Source organism: Malaclemys terrapin, chromosome 7, assembly GCF_027887155.1.
Source record: "Malaclemys terrapin pileata isolate rMalTer1 chromosome 7, rMalTer1.hap1, whole genome shotgun sequence".
Classification (NCBI taxonomy): domain Eukaryota; kingdom Metazoa; phylum Chordata; order Testudines; family Emydidae; genus Malaclemys; species Malaclemys terrapin.
This window is the reverse complement of record NC_071511.1, coordinates 24,742,054-24,766,562: the sequence shown is the minus strand read 5'-3', so window position 1 is coordinate 24,766,562 and position 24,509 is coordinate 24,742,054. Positions and strand designations below refer to the sequence as shown.

The 24,509-nt window shown below is 40.5% G+C and overlaps 1 protein-coding gene across 1 annotated transcript; it reads right to left on the bottom strand.

The window, feature by feature from the left end:
• Positions 1-6,251: 6,251 nt before the first annotated feature.
• Positions 6,252-23,417, bottom strand: ARF4 (ADP ribosylation factor 4). Its single transcript, XM_054034507.1, has 6 exons — positions 23,117-23,417; positions 11,346-11,426; positions 10,766-10,875; positions 8,760-8,831; positions 8,111-8,236; positions 6,252-7,204 (listed from the first exon to the last, which is right to left on the bottom strand). Exons 1-6 carry the CDS (start codon positions 23,181-23,183, stop codon positions 7,118-7,120), a joined length of 543 nt encoding a protein of 180 aa, XP_053890482.1. The 5' UTR covers positions 23,184-23,417; the 3' UTR covers positions 6,252-7,117.
• Positions 23,418-24,509: the final 1,092 nt, after the last annotated feature.

Below are 24,509 nucleotides of genomic sequence, written 5' to 3'. Positions count from 1 at the left end.
GTTAGTCATTAGGAAAAAACTTCTTAACTTTCCTTTATTGCAATTTAAGCCTATTAGTTCTTTTCCTGTCATCAGTGGACAAGGAGAAAAAAATTATCACTCCCCTCTTTATAACAACCTTTTACGTAGTTGAAGGTTTATGTCCACATTCACTCTTCTCCACCCTAAACAAAGCCAATTTTCTTTCCCAGTCTTTCCTGAAACATTTTTAGACGTTCATATTTTTTATTGCTCTCCTCTTGCTTTTCTCCAATTTGTGCACATCTTTTCCAAAGTATGGTGCCCAGAACTGGACACAATATTCCAGTTAGTAAAATAGTTGTGTGTCTTTGGCTAAGAACAAAAGGGGATGAGGACGTGTTTTAACTATTTATATAGCCATCGGCATTGTGTGTTAGTGCCTTCACTATAGAAAGGCATTTATACAGATTTGCAGTGTACCAGAAAACACGTGTTAATGGTGAGGCAATACATGGAGCATTCCAACAGTGGCTCAAAAGGAGGCTTCTTGAGGATGACTGAGGCCGCACCAGTGAGCAAGATGTCTAACTGTAACTTAAGTATGGAGAAGGCCTTTAACGAATTTAGACACTGTTGGGAAAGAAAAGACTGAAGGTGGATGTACCAGAGCATGGACATGCCAGTATTGCTGCTAGGTGGATCTTGAAAGAAGCAAATGGCAGTGCTACTGGTTTCATGAATTATAAATAGTTTAGGATCTTTGGCACCTCTACTGGATCCAAATTATTTGGGGATACCCCTGTGGGTGGGTGGGGAAAGAATCTTTTCCACTCTGCGTAAGTGTTCCTGCTTTGAGAATTCTCTGAAGCTGTAGGGAGCAGTCTGTCAGATCAGCCAATATCCAAGCATTCAGATTTCTGGATGCAGGATCTGACTTTGGTTCTGAGACAGTACATCTGGCAACTGTATGGGAGGTCAGATATCTGTAGCAGGTCTGACAGCTAAAACGGTCTCGGCCAGTAAGGAGCTATCATGTTGACAACAGCTTTATCCTTATTGGTCTTGGAAGCTATCCTGGTGATCAGGGGAAGTTGTGGGCAGGCAGAGGAATCCTCAAGACCACTAAAGAAATGGTGTCTCGCAACAAGCACAGGCTCATGCCTCAACTGCAAGTTTGAGCACTTGGTGTGGTCACTGTGGCGAACAAGTTGATATCCAGTGTCTCAGCCATTCTTTTAATCAAATCCTGGAAGACTTAAAAACTCCTAGAACTGGAAAGGACCTCAAAAAGTCTGGAGAGGATGATGAGATGACAGGAAGCTGTTGTTCTGATGAGTGATAGCCTCCATTGTATTCCTCCTCACCCTCGACAAGCTGAGAGCAAGTTTTTTAGAGCAAGTTTCCTAGAATATAGTTTTTCTCTCCGGGGAGGCCAGTCTGGCAGAGATAGTGAGGAGAATACATAGTGAATACCAGGGTGGGATCTATCCATCCTGTGGGTTTCTGATGACTTCCTGGTACCCCGCAGGGATTTCTCCTGCAACTCTCAGTGTACAACCCCCAGAGGTGAAAGGACTTGCTTAGAAGAAAGAAGAAAAGGAATAAACCTCCTCCAGAGACCTGGGGCATTCAAAGCTACAAGCATGTTCCCTGGGTGGAAGATGGGGGGGGGGGGGGGAGGGGCAGTGTTCACATATGGACAACTCCAAATAATGAATAAGGAGCTGTCGACTTAAGGTTGTGCATGAGGCTGGTAACTCTACCACATAACCAAAATTACTTCAGAAACACACACACCAGGAGCCATAACAGTATGCAGCAGGCTCAAACAAGAGATCAACTTCATTGAAGAATATAATGGACATTGGCTTCCTTATGGATTTGACCAATGTCCTGAAGAGTCCTTTGCTCAAGGCAAGATCAGTAATGAAAATTGGATTCTGGAATGTGAGAACACACAAAATTACTGAAACTGCTGAAGTAATTAATGGATAGAAAGACCACAGACCTTTGTCAAACCCATCTTGAGAGTTGTCCTGACCAGGCTAGAGAAAAGGATCCAGATACCACCACCACCTCCTCCTCCTAACTGGCTCCAATTGAATCCCAACCACCACCTGGGATGAAATGGGACTGGACTTCAACAGCAGCAGCTGCTCTAGCTAATCTCAACTAACTTCTCATTCCCTCTAACAGACAGTTACCACAATCTTTTATACCTTTTAAGAGACTTTCAGACAAGTCCCCCCCCCCCCCTTTCTAAAAAACCTTTGTCCAGCTAAAGGGAAAAGGAACAAGGGATGTTGATAAAATTAAAGCCTTATTTGTTTTTCCATTTCAAATGCTTGCACTGCTTTTCCTTTTTTCCCCCCTGTATCTTTGATCAAAGGCAAGAAAGAGTTTTAATGGTGTGCTTGCCACAGTACTAAGCAGTCTGAGGTCTCTGTATACCAAACCCAGTTTACCACTGTTTAATGCTGAACAGCGACTCGGTTACGAGGCCAACCTAGAAAAACATTACGCTGAACAATAAAGAAGCCAAATCCAGCACATGAAATGCAGGAGCCTGAACAGACCAGCACAAGACTGAAATGGCAAAAAACTGGTGGATGCCATATGCACCTGAGGGATGTGGGAAGATAAAGGAGTGGGGCAGTTCTATTGGGGATATTGTCTTGCAATCTGTACCACAGGCTACTCCTGGGGGGAATTCTTCATCAAAAATTAAAAATTCTGTGCATGTTTTAAAATTCTGCATTTTATTTGTCAAAACACAAAATCATGATGCCAGTTTCAATTTTGGTAATTTATTTCCAAATACTTGTCAGCAAGTATGTCCGTAACAATACAGACAACAAAAAAGATTCAGGAAATGTTTTTTGACAAATAGATTCCTTACTAGGCATATTCATACAGAACTTTGAGTATGAATTCATTTAAACTACATGACAAAAAACAAACAACGTATTTCCCGCACTCTTCAGAAACAGTCAGAGGGAATTAGTGTCTGCCCAGGTCCCAGGAGTGACACTACTTTTGGCTCCTTACAGAGGAAATCACTTTTGAGTGGGGCTTGTAAGAAGTGGCCTGAGTGCTCAAACAAAACAAAAGAAGTCCCACAATGAACTAATCTTAACTACAAACCTGCATTAGTGTCTCTTAGAGCAAGTTAGCTGATGCTACTAGGTTCCGTCTTTCACGTATTAAGAAGGAACTGGGTGGCAGCTGAAGCCTCCTGGCCCTTTATGACTTTACCTATAAGGCACAGACACTGCTATTTAAAAGAAATCAATCTCACATGCATAGGTCACATGCACACAAAGTGTTTGAATCTGTGTGGACAATCACTCAAAGAAGAGGTAGATTATATTTCCCATCATTATTTGACATACCTTTATAAACTGTGATTTACTTCTTCACCCACTCCAGAGCAACACATCAACACCACCCTATGTCTTTACCTTTGCTCAAGAGAATAGCCATGCTCGCTCTTCTCCAAGATCAAGTTGTCCTCACAGAGCACCTAGCAGATGGGACCATAATTCTAATAATTGAGAAGCGGCATGTGATACCCCTGGACCATTCTCCCAGAAACAAATTTAAATACTTTAGAAGAATAAAGTATTTAAATTATGTTGAACTGAACAACTTCAGCAATTCCACTGGTAGCCAAGATAACAAATATATAAGAGGTTTCAATTGATTCTCTTTGAATATAGTCATAGTTCAGGGTAAGCTGTACCTGTGACCCCTCATTCAGTCTCTCCAGGAGTTCCTCTTTCAAGAGGCAGGCCCAGTCCCTGCACTTCTCTCAAAGTGGAATCTAGCAATCCATGCCACCTTTACATTGGGTCTCCAGATTACAGCACCCTGATTACCAACTGAGTCTCCTAGACAGCTTCAACTGAGTTTGGCCCCTGCTAAAGGCATCCCTTCAGGAGTTTTAACCAGTGGGAAAAATGCAGGGACTCAGGATGATTTCTTTAAAACAAAGCATTACCCATAAACACATAGCAGTCAGAGAAAAAGCTTAGCGACAAAAAGGCCTACACAAATTTCTTACCCAAATCTAGCATTTCCCTCAAGAAATCAGTAGGCCACTATTATCCCTCATACTCCAACTTCTAAGAGAAGAGGATCACTGTGTCCCCAGCCGTCACTGGCTCCTCTTCTGACTTCTGGTCAGCTTCAGGGCTAAGGCTTTTAATCCCTTCCAAGCGCTTTGTTTTTCCCCCATTGGATACCCTCCCATTTGGGATTACCAGCCAGTCTGCTGAGCAGAGCATGGTAGTAATAAACCTTCAAAGGAACTGAAATCAGTATTGTTAAGTATTGAGATTTACCTCTCTACAACTATTGGCTGGGTTCCCACAGAGGTGGGGGAAAAACAAACAAACAAAAAGCCACACACACCCTTCCCCCACCCCCCCTGGACTGATTTAACTCTTTGCACCCAAGCAGCAGACAGCATGATAGTAATTAAACAGAAGTACATAATATTCATAAAAAATACAGCTTTCCCATGTTCCTCACACTTACCAATAAATTTGTATAAGGATTGCATCATTTAATCAACATTGCCATTTCCAAAAAATTCCACCCCCACCCATGACTAGCTAAATCTGGAGAATTTTAAGAATACGGCGGTGGAACAGCTGCACTAATAAAAAGTGGAGACTTATGTTTTATCTTCTGGAAGTTAATCAGAACTAGCCTCCCAAATGCCAAAAATCCTCAATGAAGTGGGAAAGACATCTGTTGGATATTCAGAACACTGAGCACTAATGGAAATGGAGTCAAGCAAGAATTCATTTGTTTTAGAGTAGCAGCTTGAGATGCAAGTTCAGATAGGTCTCTGGGGTGGAGGAGAGAAAGAGAAAAAGGAAGCAAGGAAGGACCTGGTGAAGCTCGCTTGGATTTTCCAAAACACGTTGTTGCTACCATTACCAAAGCATCAGAATAAATCCCTATAGATCAGTGGTTCCCAAACTTTAACATCCTGTTAACCCCTTTCACGAAAATGTCAAGTCTCGCGAACCCCCTCCTAAAAATGAGTATTTCCAGGGATTTTCTCCTTTACCCGAGTATAAATTATAAAAACAGTGATCTTGGAACAAACAGGGCCGCCCAGAGGATTCAGGGGGTCTGGGGCAAAGCAATTTCAGGGGCCCCTTCTATAATATTGCCCTTTTTTTATGGAATACTATAGTCTCGTGGGGGTCCCTCCGGGGCCAGGGGCAAATTGCCCCACTTGCCCCCCTGGGCGGCCCTGGGAATAAAACAATTTGTTTTTATGACATGCTTATTACACACTATTATTAATTATTTATCATTACAATATTTTTATTACATTATGAAAATGGCAACACACTTCCAAGATCTCACTTTCGTAGCTTGTATCACGTTGAATAAGCCTGTTATAAGACAAGGTTTCTAGGTTTCAAGGAGTATCAGATGTGAAACAGCAGGAAGGTATTTAAGAAGTCAACTCAAAGAGTTCCTCCTACATAAGCATTCAGGTCTTGAGCAGTCCAGGCAAACACCACATGTTACAACAAAGCTAAGTTGTTCTTCATAATAATTTTAAAAAACACTAGCTCCCTATTTCATTTTAAAGACAGCAAAAAAATATCCATTTCCCTTTCAATTTCTTATAAGGAGTATTGAAGTTTAAACCTCCCCAGTGTGATAGATATGCTTGCTTTGATCTGCTTAGCTCTTGGAAGTCCAGGCGCTCCGGGCTGCTGGCCCCGTGCTGCCCAGGGTTCCTAGGGACAGCTCTGTCTGCCATTAGGGATTTCCCTCCCTCCCTCCTCACCCCCCCCCCCAAGAACCCCCTGTAACATTTCACGAACCCCAGTTTGGGAACCACTACTAAAGATGGTCAAGTTTTCATGCAGGAACCACCAGAACTCATTTGTTGCTTTGCTACTGCAACCCATATTGTATATATAACTATGAAACAGACATGCATGCTTTATGGGCAGTTTGTATTTGTTTTTATTACAATTGTAATGGTTAGTATTTTCATATCTGAACATCTTAAAAGGATTTTTAGATTTACAGCTTCAAAAGACACTTGTACAGAATTATTTAAGTCTTGATGATGATTACCTACTGCACTGTATACAAGTTACCTGCCCATCTTCAGGGACCCTCCCTCAAAAATTGAAAATCAGATTTGTGTTCACAAACTACAGAACAACTCAATTTATGGAAAAAGAATAAGTGTCAAATGTTCGTATCAGTTTCACAAAATTTAAAATTCAATAAGAGCATACACAAAACTATACATTTTATAATTTTATTAGGAATAATTCCAAGTGGGTTATGAAGAAACTAATCCATTGAGTTTGATGATTTTTCCAAAATTTCTCTTTATGAAGATATGTTCACCAACAAACAGTAAAACTTCAGCAGAACTATTATACACTGGGCGAAAACATTCCGGCTGATACCAAAAAGCAACATGCAACATAAAGAGATACAATATAAAGGAAGACAATCTGCTGAATATTAAAAACCACCTCAACATGAGCTCTTTGCAACCAGCACAGAACTATGCTACCCATCAAATCCAATTCACACAAAGGCAAGTTGGGCTGATGGAACCCAAGGTTAATAAAATGTCCCTCAGTGCAGTAGATTTGAATAGTGTTTTAGAGCATTTTTTTGGCTGGAACAAGTCTTTTTTTGGCAAGGGAGAGAAATAAATATAAATGGAATGCTACATTTTTAAATCAGCAGACTGTCTGAGGAATGAAATAAGGTATCAGTAAACTAAAGTAGCAGGGGGGAAATCTTTAAAAAACATTACTTAATTTATTGGGGCTCAAAAAGTATTCAAAACCGATTTTAAAGGTGTCACAATAACTATATTCAGGCATTTAACATAACAAGGGAAGTAAAAATCAGAAGATACACTTTTTTCCAAGTTAAGGAGTTTGTTTTTTTTAAACCCAAGCACATTGCTACTTCTGCAACATATAGCTTGGTAAACAATAATTGGCAACAAAATAAGTTGAAACGCTGTAATATCCTGCCCAAACCCGTTCCAGATACTGTTTAATAACCAAGATGCAAACTAATTTTGTTGTAACAAGCCTAGACCACTTATATCAAACATGTCCCTGGTGAGAAAGTCATCCAGTTTGAGTTAGCGTTTTGAGAGCTCATTTGACAGCCAGTCAAGTCCCTCATACAGACCAGTTCCTTGTGTAGCGCAGGTCGCTTGGACATACCACTGTTAAGGAACAAAATATAAAATAAAATGAAATGTGAACTTTAAAATACTGAATTTCTACATACTACCAGGGTGTAATTCTTATGGTACAATTTCATGTAGTTTGATCCCAACAAGTATGTTTTTCAAAACTTATTTCCCACCACCACAAAGCCTAACAGTAACAGAAGATATTTTCAAGAAAAATTTTAAGTTTCAATTAGCAATTGGGTTTTGAAGAGTCTCCTGCTATGTCTGTCACCCAAATACTGACATTATATTAGTGCACAAGAATCAAAAGTGAAACTGAAGATGAATAGAATGTAAAGAACTGTAAATTAAAATTTTGTTTTAATCAGGTGCTATTGAGCTCATAGGTAAGGAATTTTTACTACATGATTTAACCCGTCTCTTTTTAAGAAGAGTTCATAATGACATAAGCCACGACTGTCAACATGAAGAGGTAAAGTGATGGAAAAAAAAAAAAAAAAGGAATTATAACACAAAAGTTATCCCCAACAAAAGTTGTGTAGTTGAAGCCTCCCTTATCCTGTCGGGCATTTTTAATCATAGATTGTTTTAATCAAAACTCTTGGACACAATTCCATTCTCAGTCTCTTTCTTCAAAAGAGAAAACAGAAGAGTAAAAGCAACACACACAGTTAAAACGTGGCCCAAGATATTCAATAGTCTGCAAAGGTTGTATCTTCCCATTTAAAAAAAAGGAGTAATAAAATGAAGCATTTGCTCTTGATCACCTATTTTTATTACACAAGTGTGTGTGTTTTAGGTCACTTTTGTAGAAAAGACACTTTGTACAGGTCAAATACACATTACATCTTTCCACAGAAAAGAGATGAAAGCTTAAAAAACTTAAAGGGAGAGTACATTTGCTTACAAAAAATTGGACAAAACTTTAGTACTTACAGTTCTGTTACGCAGAGACTGAAGACCTAGTTTATCTGTCATTTCACTGATTGCCATGGCATTTGGCAAGTCTTGTTTGTTCGCAAAAAGCAGTAGCACTGCATCTCGCAACTCATCTTCCTGAAGCTAACAGAGGAAGAGACCATGCTAGTTATTTTTCCATGTAATTACTGTAACAAGCAGCTAAAGAGATGCAATTATGAAATAAAGGGTAAAGTGCTGTAAGCTTTTTAATTCTCACTCCCCAAATCAGTGAGTAGCTTTTGATTGAGATTATCAAGTACCCATGATACAAATTCCACTAGTGTAGGTAAAGCAACATTGTTTCAAACAGCAGTTTGGATTTAAATTGTATAGACAGCTCACTGTTGACAGATTACATTTCTTTTGGGTTTTACATCCCAAAGGGAATTGGGTGAAGTCATTAGTAGTTCTCGACCTAGAGTCCACTCACATTCGAAACAATTTTAGGTAAGTAGTGATGAATTATATAAAAAAGGAGGTCTACAATACACGTTTTAAGACTTTCTGAAGGTTTATGGGTTTTGAAATTTCAGCAAAACTGGCATATTCACCATTTGCAGAAAAGCTGATTTGGTAAAGTAAATACAGAAGATAGCAATTCTGTTCCAAAGATATTTATATTTACCATTTTCTGCAGTTCTTCTGCTGCTTCCTGAATTCTCTCTCTGTCATTGCTATCTACCACAAAAATGAGACCCTGCAAAAAGAGTTAAGCAGCTTTGATAAGTCCCCATAAAATTTAAGCATAAAGTAGTGTTCTAAGAAAAAGATGACCTGAATTATTGGGTAGGAGTACAGTTCTGGCTGCTTCCCCTCCAAGAAATGCAAGTTTGAAAAATTAGTAATCTTTTAATTAACATATACACAGAGAAAGATCATTGACTACATGAGGTAGACATTCTTCAGACAGCTAGGTTATCAGTAGACATGACATGAACATAATTTTCAGTGTATGTTAGGTTTTAAAAAACAAAAAAATAAAACAAAAAACCCCACAAACAAGGCTAAGATTCCCAGACTGTGGTCTGCATATCAGAATTTCAGGGAAAGATAACTGGCCGAATTGTGATAGTTTCCCTTATTTTCAGATGTCCCATTGCATCAAAGACAGCTAGAGATACATTATCTAGACACTATTAAGATGTCCTCCACCCTATAAAGCTGAGGGTTCTCAACCTTTTAAGTTGAATTTAATTTTTAGAAATATGTTTTTACCAAGTGTTCCTAACACCATTTCTGACATTAAAGGAGAAATATCCAAGAGCTTATTCCATTCCGCCTAAATCCCCACCTGAAAGTCTTACAGTTCAGCATACTCTCCTCTGAAGAAGCAGATTCTCCCCCTTTGAAGGTCCCTGGTGATGCTTTTATAGTAGGTCTGAAGAGGTCAGTAGGGTAACATTTTTGGTCCTCAACGTATATGCAGTCACTAGACTACTGTGCCAGTCCCTTTGTCTAGACACATTCCACCACACACTCCTATTTGCACATGCCCCAGAATCATGCCTGTGCTACTGCAGAGGAAGTTTCCTGGCAACAATCCTGCACAAAGCAGAGCAACAAGCATGAATCTCCTCTGCTGCTGGGGTGTATAGAAATGTGATGAATTACTTGTCTGTCTACTAATTACCCAAAAAGCACATTGTAATCACCTGCAGCGATGACCGAAGCAGTGAACGTGTCATGGCCCGGATCAAACAACCAGCAATACCACCCCGATTAACGGTATTCAGTAACATTTCTAAACACTTTATAAGCAAAGGGAGCCCAATAAATATAACTTGTATTTAACCATGATGTATATGTGCATGTGAATATTATTTTTATATATATATATTTAGTTTACTCTAAGTAAAAAAATCTATCTTGTCTGTCTTCAGTTTGGTTAAAAAGAAAAATACCTACAAAGGCAGCTAGGTATTAACTTACTTCTTTACTTGAAGTCCCTCTCCAGTTTCAGGAGGTTAGCAGACAAAGCATCAAATTTACTGAGGCTAGAAAGTCCATCACATAGCTTAGTGACCCCTCTGGCACATTAAGGAGCAACACTGGAAGGTCTCTCATGGGAATCCTGTCTATCCAAGTCAAACTATAATAAGCTATGTCCACACTAGGAGTACTTTACTGATATTGGAATATAAAGTATACTGCACCAGCAAAGTGCTCCTAACACGGATATAGCCTAGTGTGGACACAACTATACCAGCAAAACTGCTCTTGCACTGGCATAGTAAAATTACAATTCCCCCTTCACCACTGTCCCTTAGAGAAAAAACAAATATTTGGTAAAAGCACAGTTTTGCTGGTATAATTGTATATACACTGGGGAAAAAAATCACACCTCTTCACATCCCTGACTGACTGGATGCTATGATGGCAAAAGTCTGTAGTGTAGACACAGCATAAAAGACATGAAGCTGTCCAGATGGGAAGGAAAAAACACAGCTAAACAGAAACAAAAAAGCCAAGGATCCTCAGAATTCCAGCAAATATGGTGGGGACCAACTCATGAGAAGAAAATGGAAATGGAGGCAGACCATTTTCTGGAGATACTGTACACAGTGCTCTTCATTTAAATATGAATGTAGGTGCAATTTTTTTTTTAAACTTGTAAAACAGAAGAACGCCTACCTGTGTGTTTTGAAAGTAATGCCTCCAAAGAGGTCTAATTTTATCTTGACCACCAACATCCCAAACTGTGAAACAAATGTTTTTATATTCTACTGTTTCCACATTAAAACCTAAAAAGAAAGAAAAAAGTGGTTAAATATTGACATTGACTATGTAAAAGTTATTATAAATCTGTCAGCTGTCCTCTTAAAAATAGTGACTTCAAAGTTTCACTTTCTAAAGAACGCTAGATGAGCTGGTGTGTGTGTGTGTGTGTCTTTCTAAAGAACGCTAGATGAGCTGGTGTGTGTGTGTGTGTGTGTGTGTGTGTGTGTGTGTGTGTGTTATCTTTGTCAGGATAGTACCAAATTGCATAAAATGACAATTTCTCTAAGAGTCCAACTCTATACTAACTTCTATTCTGGGGAACATGCATCTCCTACTACCCCACCAACCAGCTCTTGAAACAAATGTCCTACAATGAAAAACATTTAAGTCTTTACTCCCTCAGGAGAATTGATGATTTTAAAGTGAATGATTCTGTAGTTTAATTACATTTAACATTAGTAATTAGATAAGAAGCAATCATTAGTTTTCTTACCAATAGTGGGAATTGTGGTGACAATTTCTCCTAGCTTCAGTTTATACAGAATAGTTGTCTTACCAGCAGCATCCAAACCAACTACAAAAATATATAAAGTTGAATTTTAGTTTCACAGTATTAACTAAATCATGCTCTTTACAAATATTCCACTGAAAACAACAGGGTGGGGATTCACTTTTCAGTGAGCAGCGGCTAAGTTCCTAAATGGCCTTAGTGAATCAAACTCCCCCCACCCCCACCCCAAAGTAGGTTTCTCTCCTTCTTTCTCCACCCATCACTTGAGGCAGAAGCCAATCAGCTAAGAATTCAAGTTTAATACCAGAGTTCCATTCTCCATTTACACGATCAGAAAACTATGTAACTTTTTCTTCTTTAGGCATCATGTAAATAACTGATAGGGGTTATTTGTTTTTAAACAAACTCTGCAGTTCACATGTAAAGGTTTTGCTCTAGCATGGTTTTCATGTATTTGACATGCCTTGTAATATTTTCTAGGCAGTAGCCAGAAGTTCTCTCTCCTCCTTCACTTATCCAGCATCAGATTGGAAGCTACTTTCTTTCTTCTCAAATGCAGATCTTGTCTATTATTGATCTCTTTATTATCTTCAGATCTGGCTACTGCAGCATGCCCCACCTGAGACTACTCTTTATCACTTCAAAATTTCAGCTAACATGAAATGCAGCAGCTAACTTAGGGCTATTTTACACTACCTCGCTACATTGGTGCGGCTGTGCCATTGTAGCGTATCTGGTGAAGATGTGCTATGCTGACAGGAGAGTGCTCTCTTATCCAGGGTTTTTGAGCTGTGCTCCGGCTCAGCTCCAGCTCCGGGCTCTGCTCCAAAGCCCTGCTCTTATCAGCATAAATTACTCCACCTCAACAAGAGGTAGGTAGGAGAGCATCTCCTGTTGACATAGCTCAGTACAGACACCACTTAAAGTCGACGTAACTAACGTCACTCAAAGGGGTGGCGATGTAAGTTACATGGACGCAAGCGGTAGTGTAGAAAAGCCCTTAGTGATATTCGATATATGGAGAGCATATAATACCTGTGGCTCCATAGACTACACTGAACAATTTTCTGGAACAATACAAACTGTTTTTTTTACATAAAAGCCCTACATGTTTTGTGTCGTGGCTACCCATAATACATGTCTCCATACACTATTCCAGTCTACTGGGCTGTTTTGGTTACTTCTGAACTCTGCAGGAGGGTACTCAGCTCTGGAATTTGCTTCCCTGCTGCTCCAACAAAAGCCTAGTTTGCTGACCTTCCAGGAAGACTGATGTGATGTGGGGTTTTTGTTTGTTTCCCTTTTGAGTTAATTATTTTTAATTTATTTCTATTTGTACATTTAAAATACATATAGGTGTGAATTTGAACTGGGCATGTACCCACAGAACTGTAAGAGGAGCGGCTTTTGCAAATAAACATTTGGTAGTCCATCATGGCGTTTCCAAATACTGTGAGCTGAGTGGATTAATGTGTATTTTGAGAAGTATTTAGAGTTTAGACTCTGTCCCAGAAAACCAATTCAACACACATTTGGAAATGTATTATGACCTATTGCAAATGTCCACGAATAAATGTTATTTAAGAAGTAAACTGCAAGAATGAGTGTTCAACAAGTAAACACAACCATCATTTTAATTAAAATGCCATTTGAGAAACTCAAAACTTTCAGTAGAACTTTGATAACACTCTTCTCAAACAAACAAAAATGAGAGAACTAAAAAAAACAGAAAAACCCCGTCTGGTACTATTACTATACCCATACTTAACACTGTAGCATGTTTTGAACTAATGTCTTACTTGCTATTTTTGTACCTGTCCTGCACTCCATATAGGGGCGTCTGACAACAAGTTGTACACTTATATAAATAAGGCAGTTTTCTTAGTGTTGCAATATAATGTAATTTCAGATTATTCAACCACTTTACACAGAATGAAACCAGAACCTTAAAAACTTCTTCCTTCTCAAAGCACACTAACTGCTTAAAGTACATTTTCTATTTGCAAAACCTCCCTATAAGTGTCCTACAGTATTTTAGACATTTATGAATATATTGATGTTATACAAATTAATGTATTTACAGTTTGTGAAGAAAATCTTTAAGAAAATCAACTGCTTTCATTAATACTGGAATTTGTAGAGCCAAAAGGCCGTGTATTATACTTCTGTCAAAAAGACTTCTTTAGGTACAAGAAAATTCTCAAAATTAAATTTTAAATGTGTTTTTGTGATTTCTAAATGCTTGCCCTTCAGAACTCCAATATTCCATTCCCACCCACTCCTCTAGAGGATTAGCTACAATAGTAGGTGGCACTGAAATAGTTCTTACTATGAACCTGCAAAGTTTAAAATTGCTAATATCCTTTCAGCATTTTTCCTACACCAGTAGGAAAGAAGCGGGACTCTGTAAGGAGCAACTGTCAACTCTTCAAATGTACCTCCTGTGCTGAAATAATGACTAATAACTCAAGGTATTGCTGTCCAAGATGGACCTCTCAGAGTATGTCTACATTGCAATTAAACACCCACAGTGGGTATGAATCAGCTGACTTGGTTCATGGGGCTTGGGCTGTAGGGCTATAAAACTGCACTGAAGATGTCCGGCCTCAGGCTGGAGCCTGGGACCCTACCCTCTCACAGGGTCCCAGCCCAAGGTCAGACATTTACACTTCAGTTTTATAGCCCCATGAGCCTGAGCCAACTGACCTGGGCCAGACACAGGTCTTTAAACTGCAGTGCAGACAGATGTTCAGACCTCAGCCACTTTACTGGGCATTTCCAAATGGAAGATAAGATGCCTGGACCTTCAGAGAAGCCACATATGAAACACAAGCATAATACTTAACTCTCTCTAGAAGCCTTAATATAACAGAAAAGATGGAATTTACTCCATGAAAATTAAGATTATGTAGAGAAGAGTAATCAGTCCAAAATATATACTTGAATTCCTCAAAAACTATAAAAAGAACAGGAGTATCTGTGGCACCTTAGAGACTAACAAATTTATTAGAGCATAAGCTTTCGTGGACTACAGCCCACTTCTTCGGATGCATAAGTGGGCTGTAGTCCACGAAAGCTTATGCTCTAATAAATTTGTTAGTCTCTAAGGTGCCACAAGTACTCCTGTTCTTTTTGCGGATACAGACTAACACGGCTGCTACTCTGAAACCTGTCAAAAACTATAACATCTTAAGGAAAATGGCTCATCAGTAAGTTTGACAACCTTGAAAATAAACACGAAGCTAAACTCAGTGGTCAGAAAATGCCAATGCTCACACACACAGTTTCTAGCTCTTACAGTAGCAGAAAAAGGAATAAAACTTTAAAAATGTGACCCACTTGTATCCTAAAGACTCAAAACCCAGAAGGCAAATAAATCAAACCCAACATTTTTCAAAGTCTCATGATTTAAAAACAAGATCATTCTTTTGTGAGGACCTACTCTTTAGGCAAGTTCTTGGAGTTGGCAATACTGAAATACCAAGAAGGAATCTTGTAGGTTTTTGTGTGTGAGAAAGATAACCACCCATGGTGAGAAATGTTCTGTGGCACACTAGGAGAGAAATGCTCAACACCAAGAACAGGCCTTACCTGCAAGCCTTTGAACAAAGGACTGGACAAGATAGATTTCCAGGAACTTTCACGGTGAAAATATAAGCATTTACATGAATACAGAAGAAGTCACAATATGGCAGTAAAACAGGTTCCCAATTCAAACACTAAGTAGTTTTATAGGATAATTATCGGTTTAGCAAAGTTAGAAGTCTAAAGTTTGCATTATCGCCAGCCACCTCACCAATATAGTCAACCCCTATCCTCAAACTTCCTTATTACAAGCTGCAAATCAATTATTCACCTTTTAGATTTTTTTAAAATAACTTTAAAAAGTATCAAATCACATAATTTGAAGAGTTATGATTTATACATATTTCAGCTAATATGCGTTTTTTTTTTCTAAAAAAATATGGCAATTTACATGTTACTATGTACCAATTTCTTAAGAGTGCCTCAGTATTCAGCTTTCTAAAATGAAACATTATACAGACCCACCATTTGCAATTGTTCTTATTCTCTTAAGAGACTGAAATGTATTTACCACCACATTTGATTTACAGGATTTTTACATTTGATGTGTATATTTTTAAACTTGTCCTCGGACTATCACAGGATAGGTAAGTCAACTGTCTCTGTCACAAGAGGTGATAGTTAAGAATTCCAATTAACAACTCTTCCAAGTTTACATGAAAAAACTCGGACATTCCCCAACACCAAGTCATAAATCAGAAACAAATAACCAAGATGCAAAATAATCCTCTTTCAGATTCTTTTCCAGAAATATTAACTTTTAGCTGCTTCCCCACTGAGGTTTCAAGTAATCTCAACACAGTACAAGTGTGCTGACAGTTGTTTATGAAGTCCTGAGACAGAGCAGTTCAGATAGCAATTAAGGGTCACATGGGAAGTACAGCCTTGTCCTTGCACTTATTTGATCTTTGTAATGCCTACTTTACTCATTTCAAGAACCCCGCTCCACTTTACTTATAGTCTCTTCGAGTCACTTATAAATCCCAGGCTTGCAGTGTGCTTCTCCCAGGAACTCCACTCTGCTAGTCACCTTTACATCGCCATGGAAAACTGCATAAGTGCTAGCACCATACTTACTTATAGCTCTCATTAGTTGCATTCATGATAAGCAACTTCTCTGAACTGTTTGAAAGAATTACACAAAATTACTTACAACTGTCTGGTTGGAATGTTACATTTTCCTCTACTTTCTTGAAGAGTTTCTCCAAAGATATTTTTGGCTCTTTCTTATGAAATTTGCTTGTTCTGGAGCCATTAAACTGACTGCCTATATATCTGCATTCAGTTCCCTCTAAACAGACTCACATGAACTCATTGTTAAAACAATCTCAAACTGTTTTTTTCAGCCAACCTAATTCTACTGCCTAAAGCTAAGTGCCCTCCAGAAAGATTTTATCACTGCATTGTATTTTACATCATTCTACTATACTATATCCTAAAAGAGATGATAGTTTTGCCCTGTGGGTAAATTCTTTATTTTTTAAATCCAGCCTAAGCCACCTAGACATGGCATACCTGTAATCTAAACGTGAACAAAGCAAAGCTTTACGCAAGTAACTACAAAATTTAAGGATTGATTTTTAAATGGAATATATTCAGGAACAATACATTGTGGCAGCCAGACTCAGATTTCCCAAAATTAAGAAGCAGGAAGCATGTTCCAAAAGTCTGAATTTCATTCATAGTCACAGATTAAAATAATTGCTAAAATAAGAATGATTTTGAATTCATACAAGCAAGTTCTACCTTGTAATTTCTTCACTATGTTTTACAAGGGCCATTACAAACAATTCATGCTGTTGATTTTAGGCTAGATTTGTTAATGTGGCTATTTATAGGTTGTGTTTTTTGGTAAGTTACAGGTTTGTTACTATTCAACCACAGGTGGATTCCCAAAATCCTCAAAAGGAATTGTCCTTTGGCTATTTCAAACAGAAGTTAATAAGCTAGGGAAACAGACTATCATTTGGCAGCTTAATATTTGAAAAGCTAATAAGCCTCTTGGAAGATGGATGTTTTGGCAGTCTATTGTCTCGGAGATGACAGACAGCTGCATGGCCATGCTAACAAGTGATGAATATAGTGACATGATATAATGATGATTCTGCAAGGTGCAATATGAAGAAAGACAAGGTTATTCAGTAATGTGTTAAAATATACCCATGTACTAGTGGACTAAGCGCAACACTGGGACCAAGGAATTTCTGAACTCTAACCCCTACTCTGCCCAGTTCAATTATGTTAAATTATTTTTATCTCAGCTGTCTCTTCTCCCCAATCCGTATCTGTAAAATGGAGTTGGAATTGTGCTTTCCCTTCCTCGCACACAAGAATATAAATGGTTGGTCAGCCCTTTAAAATACAGTGATATGTAAACATGAAAAGTATTAATGTGAGTCTATGAGGCAATTATGATTTTTAAGCAGCTTTGTAAAGCCACTTGTGACATAATTCACTATTGACTATTATCCTCCTAATCGTAAGTTTAGTTAGGGGTAGCCATTAGAAGAATATTATATCTTTTTTAGGGCTATCGCATGATTAAAATAATCGCACCATTAATTGCGCTGTTAAACAATAATAGAATACCATTTATTTGAAATATTTTTGGGTGTTTTCTACAATGTCAAACTTTAGAGTCTACAAGTCCAATCAGTCTTACTTCTTGTTCAGCCAATCACTCAAACAGGTTTGTTTACATTTGCAGAAGATAATGCTGCCTGCTTCTTGTTTACAATGTCACCTGAAAGTGAGAACAGGCGTTTGCATGGCACTATTGTAGCCGACGTTGCAAGATATTTACGTGCCAGATGCACTACAGATTATGTCCCTTGATGCTTCAACCACCATTCCAGAGGACATGCATCCATGCTGATGGGTTTTGCTCAACAACAATCCAAAGCAGTGCGGACTGACGCATGTTTATTTTCATCAATTTTCTGCCAACTGCAGAAGGTTGATTTTCTTTTTTGGTGGTTAGGGTTCTGTAATTCCTGCATCAGGCTTTTTCTTTTTTAAGACTTCTGAAAGCATGCGCCACACCTCATCCTTCTCAGATTTTGGAAGGCACTTCAGAATCCTAAATCTTGGTGCTATAGCTATCTTTAGAAATTTCACACTGGTATCTTCTTTGCATTTTGTGAAATTTGAAGTTAAAGTGTTCTTAAAACGAACATGTGCTGGGTCATCATCTGAGACTGCTATAACATGAAATATATGGCAGAATGCAAGTAAAACAGAGCAGGAGACATACAATTCTCCCAAGGAGTTTAGTCAGGAATTTAATTAACACATTTTTTTAACGAGGGTCATCAGCACGGAAGCATATCCTGTGGAACGATGGCCGAAGGATGAAGAGGCATATGAATCTTTAGCGCATCTGGCAAGTAAATATCTTGTAATGCCAGCTACAACTGTATCATGCGAACACCTGTTATGACTTTCAGCTGACACTGTAAATGAAGCGGGCAGCATTAGCACCCGTAAATGTAAACAAACTTGTTTGTCTTAGTGACTGGCTGAACAAGAAGTAGGACTGAGTGGACTTGTAGGCGCTAAAGTTTTACATTGTACTCCAAAACAAAACAGTTATGTTAGCAAAATAAAATAAAAATAAAAATCTACATTTGTAAGTTGCACTTTCTTGATAAAGAGACTGCATGACAGTACTTGTATGAGGTGAATTGAAAAATACTATTTCTCTTGTCATTTTTACAGTGCAAATATTTGTAATAAAAATATAAAGTGAGCACTGTACACTTTGTATTCTGTGATGCAACTGAAGTATATCTATTTGAAAAATGTAGAAAAACATCCAAAAAAATACATTTCAATTGCTATTCTATTGTTTAACAGTGAGATTAATAGCAATTAATTGTTTTAATTGTAATTCTTTTTTGAGTTAATCACGAGTTAACTGCGATTGACAGCCCTAATCTTTTTAAAAGATTGTGTTGTCTGCTTACACCATAAAATTAGTAAGCTTATGAAATATGTGAGGGAATGCAAAGTATTAAAGAACTCATATCCACTCAAACACAAGGTATGTGCCATGACTCTGAATTAACTCTGTAAAAGTTAGTGTTTTGCAGATGTTTGCAAAGTATTAGAGTAAAAGAAAGTTGCTTACAATACTTCTGTCATTATTATGGTGTTTGAAGTAAATTACATACAAACACTGATCAAATATTTATTTTCTAACCCACACAATAAACAAATCTAATTTTAGAAAAATTAATTTCACTCAGGTAAAGGAAATAGACTGACAGCTCTGGAGACTGAGATTGTATCTATCTACACCACACTATAACACAAGTGGCAGCAATTAAAAATCCTACCCTCCTACCACACTGCCCAGCCCATGTGCCAAAATTGAACCAAAATTACTTTTGAGGCAGAAACTAATTTAGTCTTTTTAAACCTAGACTGAATAGATTAGGAGAAAATGCCAATAGGGGTACAAATTATGATGTGGACACCTGCTTACACATATATCCTTCCTTCTATACTACAAATACATCTGTCTCAAAGGAGCTTGTCATAATATTATTTATAGTGTAGAAGCGTCTAACTGGGTTTCATAACCAAGCTAAACCCTTAAACAGGTTCTGTATACTGCATAATGAAAATATGTAGTAACCATGTCCCCTGACCCACCTGTATTTGTAGGGTAGTCAAACCCTTTAAAACCATGACTGAAAGAAGAAGAAAAAAAAAACCCAACTCATAGGACTCTTGCTGGCAAGTTAAAGAGGTATGGGCTGGATGAATGGACTATCAGGTGGATAGAAAGCTAGCTAGGTCATCGGGCTCAACAGGTAGTGATCAATGGCTCCATGTCTAGTTGGCAGCTGGTATCAAGCAGAGTGCCCCAAGGGTCAGTCCTGGGGCCGGTTTTGTTCAATATCTTCATTAATGATCTAGAGGATGGTGTGGACTGCACCCTCAGCAAGTTTGCAGAGGACACTAAACTGGGAGGAGGAGTAGATACACTGGAGGGTAGGGATAGGATACAGAGGTACCTAGAAAAATTAGAGGATTGGGCCGAAAGAAATCTGATGAGGTTCAACAAGGACAAGTGCAGAGTCCTGCACTTAGGATGGAAGACTATCATACACTGCTACAGACTAGGGACCGAATGGCTAGGTAGCAGTTCTGCAGAAAAGGACCTAAGGGTTACAGTGGACGAGAAGCTGGATAGGAGTTAACAGTGTGCCTTTGTTGCCAAAAAGGCAAACGGCATTTTGGGCTGTATAAGTAGGGGCATTGCCAGCAGATAGAGGGATGGGATCATTCTCCTCTATTTGACATTGGTGAGGCCTCATGTGGAGTACTGTGTCCAGTTTTGGGCCCCACACTACAAGAAAGATGTGGAAAAATTGGAAAGAGTCCAGCGGAGGGCAACAAAAATGATTAGGGGGCTGGAGCACATGATTTATGAGGAGGGGCAGAGGGAACTGGGATTGTTTAGTCTGCAGAAGAGAAGAATGAGGAGGGATTTTATAGCTGCTTTCAACTACCTGAAAGGGGGTTCCAAAGAGGATGGAGCTGGACCGTTCTCAGTGGTAGCAGATGACAGAACAAAGAGTAATGATCTCAAGTGGCAGTGGGGGAGGTTTAGGGTGGATATTAGGAAAAACTTTTTCACTAGGGGGGGCGATGAAGCACTGGCATGGGTTACCTAGGGAGGTGGTGGAATCTCCTTCCTTAGAGGTTTTTACCGTCAGGCTTGACAAAAGCTGGGATGATTTAGTTGGGGATTGGTCCTGCTTTGAGCAGGGGGTTGGATTAGATGACCTCCTGAGGTCCCTTCCGACCCTGATATTCTATGATTAGTTTGTATCAGTGTTAGAGCTGAACTAATCACTACGGATAAAGAGTCTGAAGCGCTATGAACTATTATGGTTACAAGAACAGTTTGTTCTTGTATTCTCATCATTCTACAAGAGTAGAAGCAATAGTGCCACCAGTGTCAATATTAATATTACAACCATCTTTTCCAAGCTTTCATACCTAGTCATTTAGCGCTGTATATGAAAAGTCCGCTTGACATGCTAGTAGTTCTCTTAGAAAAAGATTTTTACTGTACATTTACTATGTTATTGTTTATAGAGAGGCAAAAATTACATTAAAGGACACAGTGATCTCAGGTTTAAATTCTTATTTTAAGTAATTAAAATGTCAACAAATTGAAGCACTTAAAAAACAAACAAAAAACAAAAAGCACCCACACAAGTGTTGGTGAAATTTCAACTGGTGCATACTAGCTTTCATATCCTATGTACAATGTGCTGTGAACACAATCATTTTCTGGTGTTGGGGTGGGTATTTATGCTTGATGTCATTAGGTCTGCTATAGATAACCACCTAATATGCTATGCATATTACCTCTTGTTTCTCATACATATCCAAACATTTTTAGGGCCCAAATTGATATGCCAACAAGTTAGGAGTTCTCAGTTCTTTAGCCAACAGACTTAGATGTGGTGCAAAGGCAATGGATTGAGCCCATGGTAAAAGAAGCTCTCTTTATATTACTCAACAGCAATCCCTCTTGTTAATTAAGGACCAACTGATAGGCACTGAAAAAAGCCCCATTCACCTAGCTGGACAATTGTAGGAAAAGGAGTGTATAAAGTTGGGAATGGGAAGAAAGGAAACATTGAATGCAGCATGTGATTATCACCTTTTCAACTTCCAAGTCTGGGAATTACAGTAGGAGTAAAGAAGTGACTGGTTTGAACTGTTACACACATAGGTACAGGAACTAGGGGTGCTGTCACACCCCCAGTTTTTGTGCGGGGTCTCATCAGTCACCCTGCGCCCACGGTCCCAGCCCGGCACTCCGCTCCTGGGGTCCCAGCCTTGGTCCCCCACCTCTGGCCCCAGCTCTGGGAGTGTGGAGGGGCACAGACAGGAGTAAGTAGGTAGTGAGGTAAAAAGTTTGGGGTGGGGACCACTGGCTTTCAGCACCCCCACTGTAAAAAAAGTGTTCCAGCACCACTGGTTACACAGTACATTTCAGAAGAGCCACAATGTATCTGTGATCAGACAGTGGCCTAATAAAACTAGCTTGATACAAAAAGTTGTATTTTTATAATCCTATATGCAAGATACACCAGAATTTGTGATTAAAGGCAACATTCTTTCTCAGAACAAAATGAGCAAAAATGGCTAAATTACTGGAAATTAATGCTTTCTGTTTAGCAGTCAAATTCTGGAGCCCTTAGGACTACATTAACACACTTGGTGCTGTCACATCATGTTCAAAACAGCCACATTGCTTAAACTGTGATAGGTAAAGGTGATACCTAATCATACCTAAAGTGCTTAGATTTTGAGGGAGGTCTTCTTAATTCTAGTTCACTGGAATTAGATTTTGGGAGATTGGGGAGGGGGGGGGTATACATGCAAATCCAGTGAACTCCTGGAACTGAGGAGACATTCCTTAATTATCAAATCCTTCCACAAATGATCAGGTATGGCATTTACCTGTTAACAGTTTCACATTCTTTTTACAGTCTGTGCTTGTTTTATAGTGTGTGCACACACACACACACACACATACATGTGGTGCTAAATAACCCCCACCTTGGCTACAAGCCTCAGGGAAGGGTGGGAGCAGGGTTTAGGGCATTTTCTAATAGAAGGACTAAAAAATCTCCCACCAACAAAACTGTGAGGTGAGTAGGTAAAGAAAATAAAGGGGAAAGAACACAGCCCCTCCCCCTCCCCCTCCCCAAGCTCATTCACTTGAGGCCGTTCCGTTTTCCACTCGCCCCATACCCACGCAGGAGGGCAGGGAGTTGGTTGGGAGAAGGCGCAGGCCCGGGGGGATAGAGACACACGCGCCCACAGCGGGGTAAGAGGTCAGGTCACGGCAGGAGCTTACCCAGGCCTGAAGGGCGCAGACAGACAGACGCCTCCCCACGCCCCATAGTCCTGTACCGGTGTAGCCGGCTCGCAAGCCCCCGGCCGCTTCCTACTGCATCCCCAACGGCCTCACGGAACACTCCCCCTCCCCCCGCAGGGGCCCAGCCGCGTCTACACGAGAGAGGCCGAGTAACGGCAAGCAGGGGGCTGCGGATGCGGCAAGCGCAGCCCGAGAGGTCGGGATCCCTCAGGCGACGGAAGGCAGGGCCGGGCGGGTACCGGGGTCTCTCTCTTACCCATGAGGATGCGCATCTGCTTCTTGCCGAAGAGACGTGAAAAGAGCGAGGAGATGGTGAGGCCCATGGCGGCTCGGGCTGGGCGGCGGCGAGCGGGAGGAGTGTGTGCGCGGCAGCGGGTTATGCCCCAATCCCGGTCTCTCTTTTCAGATCCCTCCGCGGGGTCCCGGCCCAGCAACTGCTGGCGGCGGCTACTGCTGCTGCTCTTGTATCCGGGGGAGCCTCGCTCGGTCTCTGCCACGTCACGCTCGCCACCACGGCCGCCCCCAGTTCCAACGCGGACAAAATCACGTCACGCTCGCCACATCCCCACTGCAGCGCCACCACCCTCCCTTGACCCGGACAAACCCTCCGAACATAGACTGACTACAACTCCCAGCGTGCTATGCGCCGGGTGCTCATCGATAGCTTCATTTCATTGGCGTAGGGCATGATGGGAGATGCAGTCCCAGGTCCCTCAGCTCCTCGCCAACCTTGGCTTGAGTCGAGCATTGCATGCTGGGAACTGTAGTCCTTCTCCGCGCCGCACTGTGTGCTGGGTGCTGTAGTCTCCGTGCCCTAGGCTGCGGCCCAGGGAGCAGGTGGTTATACAGGGCCAGCTCTAGAGCGTGTACGGGGCCCTGCTCACTCTCTCTCCTAGTGGGGGTTGTGTGGGCATAACCCATTAACCATGGCCCCCTAACCTAGCCCCCCCCCACTTTCTGAGAAGAAGGGTTTGGCAGCATGTCTCTCACAGAGACTAATCCTGCTGCCCTCAGGTTAATACACAGCACCCAAATAGTTGCACTACTGAGAAGATAAGGGACACCTCAAACCAGGGCACAAGGCAGCAAACGTGTAAGGACTTAGACTAGAAACCAGGGGCGGCTCTATGTATTTTGCCGCCCCAAGCATGGCAGTCAGGTGGCTTTCGGCGGTGCACCTGCGGGAGGTCCACTGGTAACGCGGATTTGGCGGCATGCCTGTGGGAGGTCCGCTGGTCCCGTGGCTTTGGCATACCCACTGCCGAATTGCTGCCGAAGCCACGGGACCGGCGGACCTCCTGAAGGCATGCCGCCGAAGGCTACCTGACTGCCGCCCACACAGCAACTGGCAGGCCACCCCGGCACACGCTTGGTGCCTGGAGCTGCCCCTGTTTGCCCAACCGAACCTTATTCCCAATTAGAGCAGAAATATTTTGACTATATCAATACACAATATCTAAGGCTATGTTTATGTCACAGATGTCGTGGAAGTCACGGAATCCATGACTTCCAGAGACAGATGACAGTGAGACCTCTGCAAGGTTCCAGCCACAGGTGACAGACTCCTGAGGGGGCCCTTCTCAGGGTTTCAGTGATGGGCAACAGCCTCGTGTGGGGGGAGGGGGACGCCTCGGGTGAGCGGCTAGGGG

Bases quoted from the DNA above. Each gene is read 5' to 3' on its own strand.
- ARF4 (XM_054034507.1), bottom strand. From the start codon at position 23,183: ATGGGCCTCACCATCTCCTCGCTCTTTTCACGTCTCTTCGGCAAGAAG. The intron at 10,876-11,345 runs GTAAGAAAACTA...CTTTCTTTTTAG, and splicing joins CACCACAATTCCCACTATTG to GTTTTAATGTGGAAACAGTA. The intron at 7,205-8,110 runs GTAAGTACTAAA...GTTCCTTAACAG, and splicing joins AGTCTCTGCGTAACAGAACT to TGGTATGTCCAAGCGACCTG.